The sequence below is a fragment of the Hirundo rustica genome, chromosome 26 (assembly GCF_015227805.2).
Source record: "Hirundo rustica isolate bHirRus1 chromosome 26, bHirRus1.pri.v3, whole genome shotgun sequence".
In the NCBI taxonomy this organism is placed as follows: domain Eukaryota; kingdom Metazoa; phylum Chordata; class Aves; order Passeriformes; family Hirundinidae; genus Hirundo; species Hirundo rustica.
In genome coordinates this window covers 1716663-1729631 of record NC_053475.1, presented here as the reverse complement: position 1 = coordinate 1729631, position 12969 = coordinate 1716663, and the positions used below count along the sequence as shown (strand labels likewise).

Below are 12969 nucleotides of genomic sequence, written 5' to 3'. Positions count from 1 at the left end.
AACCTCCCTCAGGGCCCCCCACCAGCGAGAATTCACCAAATTAAACAAATTTACCCCCGTGACCACTTTTGGTTGGGTTTTTCTTTGTTTTGTTTTTTAACGAATTGGCAGCTTCTCAGATATTTTGGAGGAGGAAAAAGGTGTTTTCTGGACCAAGGCACATTTCAGAAGCGGGGTTTTTTGGGGGGGAGGGGTGCGGGGGGAAGATTTAAACTGGAGAGCGTTTGTGAGCGAGTTTCACTTTCAGAAACTCCAAATGCCACCGTGCTCCGGGGCACAAAGGCTCGTTTGTCCCCGGGTTTTCATCCAGGCCCTTTCTGGCACAACCAAGCAGCAGCAGATGATAACAGGGGGCACCAAAAGCGAGGCCTGGGCTCTGCCAGTTCTCTCAATCCCAGCAATTTACTGTCAAGCACAAATTAAGTGGGCAAATCTCGGACTAATTAATATTTAAGACAAAGCTCTCTCTCCCAGCTTTGCTGCTCTTTTTTTTTTTTTTTTTTTTTTGGCAGGGAATTGGATTTATGGTTTTAAAAAGTTCTTTTCCCTTCCCAGTTTGTGGGAAAGTCAGAGGAGAGGAAGATGAAGCAAAAAAAAAAAAATCACCTGGCAACAGGTGAGGAGGACAGAGACACCCTGAGCAGAGATGCTGCAGCTGGGAAATCCAGAATCTGCCTCTACACAGAAGATTTCTGTGGCTAAACCACTTCAGGAAGCTCAGGATATCGGAATCAGAGGTTTCCACCACTTCAGGAAGCTCAGGATATCGGAATCAGAGGTTTCCACCACTCCAGGAACCCCAGGATATTGGAGCAACCAGAGGTTTCCACCTCAAAGCTCAGCTGTGAGATCTTAACATCAAGGCCAGGCTGGAATTCCGGGGCTTGGAGCAACCTGGGGTAGTGGAAGATGTCCCTGCCTGTGACTGGATGTGCTTTAAGGTCCCTTCAACCCAAACCACTCCAGGATTTTTGGTGACCTCAGCTCCTCTGACTTCTCATAAAAATGAAGAAAAACAACACTGCGTCTACAACCTCACTTATCTCACACCAGCACAGACACCCTATTTCATAAATCCCTTTCCCCCCCCCCCCCCACTCTCTTTTTTCCGGCACAAGAATCCCCAAACAATCACAAAATTCCACCCCCTGCTTCTCCAGGTTTTTGGGTCACCCTCCCCCTCTTCCCACCCCTCTGCCAGCTCTGCTGCTCCCCACAACCTCTGGAAACTCTTCCAGAGCTGCACTGGGGGTCACAAATCCAACCAAACCGTCCTGTCTTTCCACTCTGAGCTCATTTTTAGGGCTAAAAATGCAAGAAAATGATTTTTTAAAGCGCCAGCTCCAGGTCTGTGCTCGCCACCTCCTCCCAAGGGTGACCAAACAGCTTCCCCCACCTGCTGACCACCGGACAAGTGGCCACTTGGAGCTCGCCATGAACCAGAGCGTTCCCAGGACGATTACTCCGGAGCTGGAGCTCATCCAGCCCCGGCTCTAAGGGGACAGGGACAGCCACGACCCCCTAACAGCAAGGAAACTGCCATAAAATCAGGAAACTGCCACAAAACCAGCTTTTTTCCAAGGGGCAGAGCGTTCAGTTCCTCTGGAGCCAAGTGCGGGGATGAGAAGTGGGGTCCCTCATTAGGGTAACGAGCTGCAGGGCTCGGTGACAACTCCCAGCTCCAGGGCGTCACCTCGAGCTCCAGGGCATGGTGACAACCCCAGGCTCCAGGGCATGGTGACAACCCCAGGCTCCAGGGAATGGTGACAATCCTGAGCTCCAGGGCATGGTGACAATCCCGAGCTCCAGGGAATGGTGACAATCCTGAGCTTCAGGGAATGGTGACAACCCCAGGCTCCAGGGCATGGTGACAATCCCGAGCTCCAGGGAATGGTGACAATCCTGAGCTCCAGGGCATGGTGACAACCCTGAGCTCCAGGGCATGGTGACAACCCCAGGCTCCAGGGCATCACCTCAAGCTCCAGGGCATTGTGACAACCCCAGGCTCCAGGGAATGGTCTCAACCCCAGGCTCCAGGGAATGGTGACAATCCCAGGCTCCAGGGCACGGTGACAATCCCATGCTCCAGGGCACGGTGACAATCCCAGGCTCCAGGGCACGAGGCAGGCAGGCAGATAAGGAACCCGGGCAGGGAAGGGGGATGAGCAGGGGACAAAGCTCGGTGTCGCCTGTCACACGCTCCCCGCCCGGCTCGGATCCCTGCTGTGCCGCCCCTCCGCCTTTCCAAAGCCGGCATCAGCTCCCCGGGGCAGCTCCGGGTGCGTTAATTCCAGGGATGAGACAGGAACGGCAGGAAAAACGGGGATGGGCACCAAAACTGTGTCACCCACGGCAGCCCCCCCAGCTAGCAGCCACACAAAAGAGCCATTTCCATTCGTGTCACAGCCACAGATGGCAGGAGGAAACCTCCGGGACAATCGGCTCCGTTTAACCGTATTGATCCAGCTCTTTTTTGTTTTTTTTTTTTTTTTTCGTTGGGGCAGTGTTTTTTCCCATTTTCCCCCGCTAAAGAATGGGATAAATTGTGGTTACAGAGTCACGGATTCCCAGGATTTTGGTTTATGGTCATGGAGCTGACCTGGGAGCTGACGCCTCAAGGATCTGCTCACCTGCCTGCGGATATCCCACACGGCAGGGAGACAAAGACCTGTGGAACCTCCCGGGGATGGAGGCCTGAGCTCAGCTCTGAGAAGCCACTGGGCTCTGAAAAGCCAAAGAAAACCAAGCAATCACCTAAAAGGCCTCGAGTTTACTTGGATTAAACACCGAGCTGCTGACTCCTGTGGTCTGTCACACACCACATTTTCTCCAGGTCAGAATCGCCCCCACTGGACGTGTCCAGGGCAGCGTCACGAGAAGCTCACTAAGCTGGAGGGTGCCAGTTTTCCCAAAAAACCCCCCATATTTAGCCACAATAACTTCCTCCAAGCAGCAGCAGAGGTGTCTCAGAGCAGACACAGCTCCAGCCCAGCCCGCTTGGCTTTGGTTTCAGGCCACACCTGATGGCCACAAGCCCAGGACGGAGGCAAATCCCAGATTTGTACCCACAGCTCCAATCCCTGCTTCCCTGCACTTCCCCAACTCCTAAAGGACGCCCAGCTTCCCATTCCACACCTCTAATTGGGAAGCGAGGAGCAGGAGACAGATTTCTCTCTCTCTCCCTTTGTCTGCGGCACCCACTTACCTCCTCTACACCTCAAGAACACAAAACCCAGATGCTGCAGCCACCCCTCCTTTATGTAACCCACACAATTCCCTGAATCCTGCCTGGATCAGGGGAGGGATCCCACCGCCGTCCTCTGCCAGCCACCGGCTCCTCTCCACGCCAACCCACCCTCAACTCGCAGGCGGGAAACAAACGAGTAAATTGTGTGATGTTGGGCTGCTCTGCCGAGCTCCCAAACCTCCCTTTTCACCCCAAAAACGGGCTCTGCTTCACCATTAAAGTCACCCAGCCGCCCAAGCAGCTGGCACTGAACCGTGCCCCTCATCCATCCCGACTGTCCCTTGTCACCTCATCCCCCCAAAGACGCCCCGAACCATCCCACCCCACCCTCAGCCCCACAACCACTCAATTCCTTCGCCCAAAAACCCGGAGACACCCCCCACAACTCCACCACAGCCGCTCTGCGCCCCCCGAACAGCCCCACGCCATCTCCTCGCCCTGAGCCTTGTGCCGAAATCGCCCCCGGGGCAGTGACCCCCCTGGGGACCCCCTGAGCTGCTCACCCCGATCCCGCACCCTGTGCCGGCCTCCAGCACCCCCGAACCCCCACCCCAGCCTCCCCCCAGCCCTGCCCAGGGCTGCTCCCGCCCAGCTCCCCCCGAGCCCCCCGGGTACCCCCAGCGCCCTCCGCACGCCCCGATCCCCCCCTCCACCTCCCCAAGGACCCCCCAGCCCCAGCCCTCCCCGAGCCCCCCGACCCCGGCCGCTCTCCAGCCCTGCCCGAGGCCCCCCCACACCCCCAGAACCTCCCCCCGCCCTCCTCGGGCCCCCCGCTCCTCTCCCCACGCCCAGACCCCTCGCACCCCTCCCGGAGCCCCCCCGAGCCTCCCCGGGCGCCCCCGGCCCGGCCCCGCCGCCCCCCCCCCCGGGAGGAGAGGGGCCCCGGGCAGGGCCGCGCCGGGGCGGGAGCTCCGCCGAGCCGCGGCCTGAGCCAGCCGGGCGTCTCCTCCCGCCGTCCCCGCCCGTCCCGCCCGGTTCGCGGCGGATCCTCACCGGTACCGGCGGCGGCGGGCGCGGCGGGCGCGGAGCGGAGCCGCCGCCTCAGACACCGCGCGGCGCAACGCACCCTGCTGGCCCGCGGGCGGCGCCGGCCACGCCCCCTCCGCGCCTGACGGACAGCGGCGACAGCCAATGGGAGCCCGCGGAGAGCGGCCCGCGGGGGGAGGTTCCGCTGAGGGGCGGGGCCGGGAGCGGCCGCCAAGTTCGGTTGCGGCGGCAGCGCGGAGGGAGGGCGGGGAGGAGGCGTGGCCGGCGGAGGAGCGGCGGGGGGAGCGGCCAATCAGCGCTCGGAGCGGGAAAGGAGGCGTGACCGCGTCGGTAGCTCATTAATATTAATGAGGCGGGAGGGGGCACGTGGCGGCCGGGGCGCGAGGCACCGGGTGGGGACATCCCGGGGATCCCCCGGTGTGTGGCGTCCCCTGGGTCCCCTGGTCCCCGCAGGGTCTGCCCGGGACCCCCCAGTCTGTGCACCCCCTGTGCGCCCCCGGCGCTGCCCTGGGACGCCCCCAGAACACGGGGGTGCTGCGCCGCCCGCCGTCCGCCCCTGCCCTGCCCGGCCCCGGGGGGACACCCCACTCACGCCGTGCCCCACAGCTCTGGACAGGCGACACGGGGGGATGCGGCACCCATCTCCTGGGTGCACCCCAGGGACCCCAGGAGCGGCCCCACCGCAGGATCCCCCACTGCTTCCACTGGGACCCCCGAGGAGTCGGTGGCTGCAGGAAAGGCCACGCGTCCCACAGCCCCTCTGCGTGACCCCGTTAGTGGACTTGGGGCACCCCAAATCCCCCAAACCATCCCCAGGCACAGCCGGACTCTGCCCAGCCTTGCGTGTCGGGGGTCGCAGCCTCGCTCTCCCCCCACCTTGGGGAGCTGCTGCTCCCGGGAACCGAGGGGAAAATCCGTGGGGATGAATCAGCAGCGGGCGGGCGTCACTCTGGGGGAGTGGAAATCGTGCCCTGAATCGAGGCTTTTGATTCCCCCCACGGCTGCCACCGGCACCGGGCGAGCGCGGCCGGCGGGTCCCGGTGGTGCCGGGTCCCGGTGGTGCCCGGTCCTGGTGGTGCCCGGTCCCGGAGTCCCCTCGGGAGTCACCGTGGGGGGACACAGCCACGTCCCCCTGGGAGCAGCCATCGCTTCCCAGCGCACCCCAGTCTGCGGCAGGCCCACACCAGCCCACACCATCCCAGCGGCGATCCCAGCGGGAACTGAGGTGGAGAACGGCACAGCTGGAATGGGGCTGGAAACTCCATAATCCTGTTAGTGGGAAGAAGGCTGATTTTCCCCTTAATCCCGTTTGTTCCCATATGTCCCCGGCCCTCCGTGTCCTAAATCCGCTTTTCCCGCAGATGGGCAGGGCCGGGAGCGGGGGAACCCCGCGAGGGGAGCCAGGGCCGCGGTGTCCCTCGGCTGGGGACACAAGGGACAGCACCCCGCACAGCACCCGTGCCAGTGCGAGAGACGCGATGGCAGGAGCTGCTTTGGATCCCAAAATCTGGGTTTGTGAAGTTGATGGCCGCGGGATGCAGCCGCGGCTCCTCGTGGCGGAGGGAGCGACGGGAGTGGGCTGCACCCGGCTCATCCCGGCGCTCATCCCGGCGCTCATCCCGGCGCTCATCCCGGCGCTCATCCCGGCGCTCATCCCGGCGCTCATCCCGGCGCTCATCCCGGCGCTCATCCCGGCGCTCATCCCGGCGCTCATCCCACTAATTAACGCTTCAGGAGCAGCTTTGTTTAAAGCCTGGACCCGGGGGAGGCTCCGGGAGCCCTGCGAGGATCCTCCCTCCCGGTCCTGCGCTGATTTTTGGGGAGTCAGGATGGGGTTTGAGGGGAAGCCACCCCTGGGAGCATCCCGAGCGACAGCCGGGGTGCAGCAGGGCCGGGGCACAGGTCCCCGTTAGGTGGGGGGCGGTGGGAGGGGACAGAGTTGGGAATGGGAGACCCGGGAATGGGAGGAAGCTGAGATTTCCTGCCTCCAAGGCGTTGCGGCGCCTCTGGAAGCGCTCTGAGTTTTGGTGTGATGGTGCCACCCCAGATACCTGAGAGCGCGGAGGAGCTGAGGGGTCCCAGCGGGTGGGGACTGGCACCGAGTGTCCCCGTGCCCGCGCGTGCCTGTCCCACCGCCGTGCCCTGCCACCCCCCGAGGGCCCCGGTGGGACACAGAAGGGACACGGGGACAGGAGCAGCTCCACGGGCAGCGCCAGGGAGCTGTGACACCCCTGAGGAGCTGGGACTGTCCCCATGGAACCACGATGTCCTCACAGAGCCGTGACTGTCCCCAGGGACCCGTCTGTGGCTGTCAACACCGAGTCCTGCCATTCCCACGGAGCTGTGAGTGCTCCCACAGATCCATGACCATCCCCACGGATCCCTGCCATCCCCACGGATCCATGACAAACCCCAGGGATCTCTGACCATCCCCACGGATCCCTGCCATCCCCACGGATCCCTGCCATCCCCACGGATCCCTGCCATCCCCACGGATCCCTGCCATCCCCTTGGATCTGTGCCATCCCCACAGATCCATCACAATCCCCACGGATCCCTGCCATCCCCACGGATCCATGACCATTCCCAGGGATTTATCACGATATCCACGGATCCCTGCCATCCCCACAGATCCATCACAATCCCCACGGATCCCTGACCATTCCCCCGGATCCCTGAGCACCCCTATGGATCCCTGACCCCCCCTATGGATCCCTGACCCCCCCCGGACGCTCTCCGTGCCCCTGGCCGTGCTCTCGCTGCCCGCCGCTCCCGTTCCCCCCCCGCCGCTCCCGGAGCCCACGCGGGGGGAGCAGCGCTGGTTTCCATGGCAACGCGCGTGATGACGCACGCGCCGCGCGCCCGCCCCCTCCCCACGGGCGGGGACGCGCACGTCACGCGTGTCACACAGGCGTCACACGCGGGCACCGTGTCACGCACGTGTCACACGCGTGTCACACACACACACACACGGAACACGCGTCACGGGTATGCACAGAGCCCGGCGTGCACAGACACACACACACACACACACACACACACACGTGTCACATCTGTGTCACACACACACACACCTGCGCACACGTCACACACACAGCACACACACATCAATCACATCAATCACATCACACACACACACAGCACACACAGCACACAGCACACACACACAGCACACACACATCAATCACATCACACACACACACAGAGCACACACAGCACACACAGAGCACACACAGCACACATATCACACACACACAGAGCACACATCACACACGCATCACACAGATTTACACACATCTCACACAGCACAGCGCACACAGCACACACACAAACACATCACACACACACACAGAGCACACACAGCGCACAGCACACACAAACACATCCCACACATCACACACACATCACACAGATTTACACACATCACACACAGCACACCCATCCCACACACACCGCTCTCACCTCCGTGCCCTCCCCGTGCCCCCCGTGTCCCTCCCGTGGGCTCCCGCCCCGGCCGGGGGCGGCTCCGGGGGCGGCGGGAGCGTTTCTCGTCTCTTTATTGAAGGAAGACTATTTCTAGAATAAAGGCTACATCGTCACGTCACCTTGTCCCCTGGGCGCTCGGATCCTCGTGTAAAAAGCCGGGGGGTGCGGGGAGCCGGGGGGGGCTCGGCCTGCGCGGGGACACCCCCTCGGGGACACCCCGGTGGCGGCGGGGAAGGAGCGGGGCCGGAGCGAGGGGACAAAACCTCGAGGGGACGAGGGGCTGGTGACAGCGCGGGGACCCCGCTCCGGCCGGGGGGGGGGGGGGCAAGCGGGGCTGCGCCAGAGCTGGACGGTGTCGGGGGATGCCGGGGGTGCGGGGCCAGGCCACCCCGCGGGGAGGGGGACACCGGGGACGGGGAGGGGGCTGCGGGGGGCCCGGCTGGCCGCGGGGCCGGGGCTCTCCCGCCGGAGCTCGCCAGGATTGTGCTGGGTCAGGACCTCCCGCGGACCCGATGCTTTGTGCTTGGGCTGGCGGCTCCGGCTGCGGGGCTGGGGGGCACCGGGGGGCTCGGGGCTGGGGGGGGGGGGGGGGTGTGGATCATGGCACCACGGTGGGGCAGAGGGGCTCGGGGGCCACGGAGCCGGGCTGGGGGCTCGGGGGGCTGCGGTGGCAGACGGGGCTGGGGGCTTGGGGAGGGGTCATGGCACCAGGGTGGGGCAGGGGGTCTCGGGGGACAGCGGGCGGGGGGACACGGGCACCGCGCAGGGGCTGCCCCCGCCCCGGGTCTCTGCCCGCAGGAGCAGAGCGCTATGGCGTGGGGACGGGGGCGCGGGGGGACCCGGGACGCGTGTGGCTGTCCCCGAGGGGGACACCGCCACCCCCGCGTGGCACCGTCCTTCCCTCCCACGAGGACCGACGGGGTCCGGGCCCGGCGGCACCGGTTGTGCTGTGAGCGCGGGGGGCGCGGTCCGGGCGTCCCGGCGGCGAGTCCCCCGCTCCTGCCGTGCCCAGCGGGGCGGCCGCTGTCCCTGCGCTCGGCCCCGTCTTCACCCCCGGCGCCGGGCCGAGCGCAGGCGTCCCCGCGCAGTCACAGTGATGGCACACGGAGGACGAGGGGACGGTCCCGCTGCGATGCCACTGCCGCGTCCAGCCGTGGGGGGGAGGAGGGAGGGGAGGGTATCCGGAGGAGGGGGGCGCGGGCCAGTCCGGGGCTCTACATGATGCTGCACTTCCCCTTGATTTTGTCTGTCCTCTTCTGCTTGCTGGAGCGCTTCCCGTCGATGGTGAGGCTGACGTTCCTCCTCTTCTCCAGGTTCAGCAGCTCCTGGAAGAGCTCCTTGACGTTGTAGTTCATCTTGGCCGAGGTCTCCATGAAGGCGCATTTCCACTCCTTGGCCACGGCCTCCCCCTCCCTGCTCTCCACCTCGCGCTGCGTCTCGTCGCACTTGTTGCCCACCAGCATGATGGGGATGCTCTCCACGCTGCCCTTGATCTGCACGATCTGCTGGTAGATGGGCTTCAGCTCCTCCAGCGACTGCTTGCTGGTGACCGAGAAGACCAGGATGAAGGCATGGCCCTTGGAGATGGACAGGCGCTGCATGGCCGGGAACTGGTGGCTGCCGGTGGTGTCGGTGATCTGCAGCGTGCACACGCTCTTGTCGCAGCTGATCACCTGCCGGTACGTGTCCTCGATGGTGGGGATGTAGGTGTCGCGGAAGGTCCCCTTGACGAAGCGCAGCACCAGCGAGCTCTTGCCCACGCCGCCGGCGCCGAACACCACCACCCGGTAGTCGTTGCTCTGCTCCGGCATCTTGCCCCGCAGTCGCCGCCGCCGCTGCGGGGGGCACAGGGAGGCGTCACCCCCCCGGATCCAGCCGATGGTCCCCCCGCCCCGAGACGTGGGAGCTGGGCTCGCTGCCCTTGGGACGCCCTTGCCGGCCGGCCCGGGGTGCGGCCGCCTCGGTTATTTTTACCGGCTGCCCGCTGCGGCCATATGGCCGAGCGCGGCCACCGGCACCGCAGCTGCTGCCGAGGCTGCCGGGGGGGGGCTCGCCGGGCAGGGACCCCCCCGAGCCTGCCCGGGTCTGCAGGCGAGGTCACGGCGGCACCTGGAGCGCCCAGCTGGGCTCTCTGGCCAGGTACAGAGGTGCCCTCTCGCACACAGGCCGTGCTGCTGGCGTCCTGTCGCCCCTGTCACTCGCTGCCACCCTGTCCTGCGCCATGCCACCCCTCCGCTCTGCTCCCGCCCCGGGGATGCGCTGGGGAGAGGAGGGAAGGAGCGTGGCACAGCCGTGGGCTGCGGGTCAGAGACTCCCCCTGGCCACCCTCAAGCTGCCAAACCTCGGTGCCCACCCACAGGGGACAGCCAGACCTGGGCAAGGTCCCCAGTGTCCCCTGAGTGATGCAGTCCCGGGTGTGAAATGAGGGGGCACAAAGAGCCCCAGCCTGAGCCCTGCTCCGGTTCCCCCCGTGCAGCGCAGGGCTGGCAGCACCAGCTCTGTCCCAGGAGGGTCCCCAGGGTGTGTGGGACACTCACAGAGCCTTGGGGACATTAAACCCACCACGGGACAGGGTGTCCAAAGGTGTCCAGTCATGGGAGGGGTGGGAAGGAGGGGAGGGAAGGGGGCCTGGGCACTGCTGAAGGACTGTCCTCAGCCAGCTGCACTCCACTCCTGCCACCCCAGCTGAGGGAAGGGGGACAGCAAAGTGCCCCAGATAGCCCCGGGCTGGTGACTGCCCTGGGCACGGCAGCTCCTGCATCCCCGAGCATCTCCAGGGGAACCAGCCCCTTCCCACCGCTGCATCCCCATCCCAGGGCACTGGGGGAGTCCAGACCCCGCAAAGCAGCCCCAAAACCCCGGCATGTCCCCAAACACCAGAGCCAGGTGAGATGGGAGCTGGAGGAGCCCATCCCTCGGGCAGCCAAGGAGCTCATCCCACCGTGAGCTCCTTGGATCCCACCACGCTGGGAGCGTCACCAGCACCCGGGGGCTGGGGCTGCAGCGGGGGCCGGGGCTGAGCTGGCGCGTGGGAATGTCCAACCTCGGCCAGGGCTGGCAGTGATCCCACCCTGTCCCATCCCACCCTGTCCCACCCGTCCCATCCCACTTGCTCCACCTGCCCGTCCCGCCTGCCCATGGCACAGCCAAAAGTGCCTCCGGCCTCACAGCCTGGCCATGGGGCTGAGGTGAGGGGCTGGGCAGAACCTGGGGGGCTCTTTGGGGTGACCCCACGGCCTGTGTGCAGCAACACCCCGATCCCAACAGTCCCTGGTGCCCGAGGGTCCGGAGAACGGCCCCCCCTGAGCTCGTGGGCAGGGATCGCCCGGGCCTGATCCTGCCGGGGGGCTCTGCACCCCTCAGAACCCCCCAGGACCCCCCAGGACCCCCCAGGACCCTCCCATTAGGGATCCCAGCACTGGCGATGACACTGGTGAGGACCTGGGGGTCAGGACGGAGGGCAGGGCAGGGGCGAGGCAGCAGGGGTGGGATGGAAGGGCAGGGTGAAGATGGAAGGGCAGGATGGAGGGATGAAGGGGCGGGAGAAGGGGCTGGATGGAGGTCGGAGGGGCAGAGGAAGAGCAGGGCGGACCAGCATCCCGCTCAGGATGGAGACGGAGAGGCGGGGGAAGAGCAGGACACAGATGGAGAGGCAGAAGGGGCTGGACGGAGCGGCAGGATGGAGATGGAGGAGCGGGAGAAGGGGCGGGAGGGACGAGCATCCCGCTCAGGATGGAGATGGAGAGGCAGCAGAAGGGCAGGGACAGATGGCGGGGCAGGGTCGCGGGTCCCCCCGCGCCGCTCCCCTCCCTGGCCGGCAGCACCCCCGCTCCCCGCGCCGGCCGCGCTCCCCCGGCCCCCGCCGCGCCGGTCGCATTGCGGTGCCCGCCGCCTCACCGTGTCCTGCCCGGGATCCGCCCTTGGCTGCGGGCGGCGCGGCGGCCTCAGCGCATGGCCCGGCCCGGGGCGGCCCCGGCGCGGCGGCTCCGCTCCGCCCGGCGCGGTTCGGTGCTGCGGGGCTCGGCGGGGGCTCGGCGGGGCTGCAGCCGCTGCGGCGGGGCCGGCTCGGCTCGGCGGGCTCGGCTCGGCTCGGCTCGGTGCGGTGCGGCCGCCGCAGAGCCGATCCCGCCCCGCCGCCGGCCCCGCCCGCCGCGCCCGCCCCGCCCGGGGCCCCGGACCCCCGGGCCCGGCCCCGAGCGGCTCCGGGACGGGGAGGGGGACACACGGACAGGGATGGGGACACACGGACAGGGATGTGCGGACAGGGACACACGGACAGGGATGGGGACACACGGACAGGGATGTGCGGACAGAGACACACGGACAGGGATGGGGACACACGGACAGGGATGTGTGGACAGGGACACACGGACAGGGATGAGCGGACAGGGACACACGGACAGGGATGGGGACACACCGACAGGGATGGGGACACACGGACAGGGATGTGCGGACAGGGACACACGGACAGGGATGGGGACACACGGACAGGGATGTGCGGACAGAGACACACGGACCGGGATGGGGACACACGGACAGGGATGTGCGGACAGGGGACACACGGACAGGGATGGGGACACATGGACAGGGATGCGCGGGGATGGAGGTACACGGGCAGCGATGGGGATCCATGGGATGGAAACACAGGGACGGGGACAGACGGACAGACAGACAGACAGGAACGGGATGGGGACACACGGAGAAGAGACACAAAGAGGGTCATAGGGACACGCAGGGATGGGGACAGGGAGACACAGGATGAGGACACACGGACATGTGAATCCACATGAGGAGGGACAGCCCAGGGACTCGTGGATGGGGACAGAGCCCCACAGGTGGTGACAGGGGACACACGGACAGGACAGACGGATGCCAACGTCCCAGCCAGGCAGGGCACAGGGGGCAGAGGGTGCCGTGACACCCCGTGGCACTTGTGGGTGTCCTGGGCAGCGATGCTGGGCTTTGGGGACAGAGCTGCCACCCCAGCACAGGACAGGGAGCTTGCGCACACACCACAGGGCCTTTGTCACCAACTGGTGTCACCTGCTCATGGCAGAGCCCCAGAACCCCAGAGGACCCCTTGAGGGGACACACACTGGGGGTCCTGGTGGGGCTGCGGGACGCTCAAGCGCTGGCTGAGCCCCCCCAGTACCTGAGTGGGACAAGAACAGCCCCAGGGTGACATTCCCCAGCTCTGTGCCCCACCACCGGTGACTCCGGGGGTGACACAGTCCCTGTCACAGCCGGGG

The 12969-nt window shown here is 65.8% G+C and overlaps 2 protein-coding genes across 2 annotated transcripts in view; both read right to left on the bottom strand.

Annotated features, from left to right (window-relative positions):
• The window catches only part of GNG7 (G protein subunit gamma 7), a 53039-nt gene extending 48709 nt beyond the window's left edge, over positions 1 to 4330 (bottom strand). The window contains exon 1 of the mRNA XM_040086529.2: positions 4241 to 4330. The gene's annotated coding sequence lies outside the window, so the exon portion shown is untranslated. The remainder of the gene's footprint in view (positions 1 to 4240) is intronic.
• Positions 4331 to 8440: 4110 nt separating this feature from the next.
• Positions 8441 to 11660, bottom strand: DIRAS1 (DIRAS family GTPase 1). The gene is made up of 2 exons (XM_040086525.2): positions 11618 to 11660; positions 8441 to 9555 (listed from the first exon to the last, which is right to left on the bottom strand). The coding sequence occupies exon 2, from the start codon at positions 9529 to 9531 to the stop codon at positions 8935 to 8937; it is 597 nt and encodes a 198-aa protein (XP_039942459.1). The 5' UTR covers positions 9532 to 9555; positions 11618 to 11660; the 3' UTR covers positions 8441 to 8934.
• Positions 11661 to 12969: the final 1309 nt, after the last annotated feature.

Excerpts from the sequence above, each read along its gene's own strand:
- DIRAS1 (XM_040086525.2), bottom strand. The coding sequence starts at position 9,531 with ATGCCGGAGCAGAGCAACGACTACCGGGTGGTGGTGTTCGGCGCCGGC.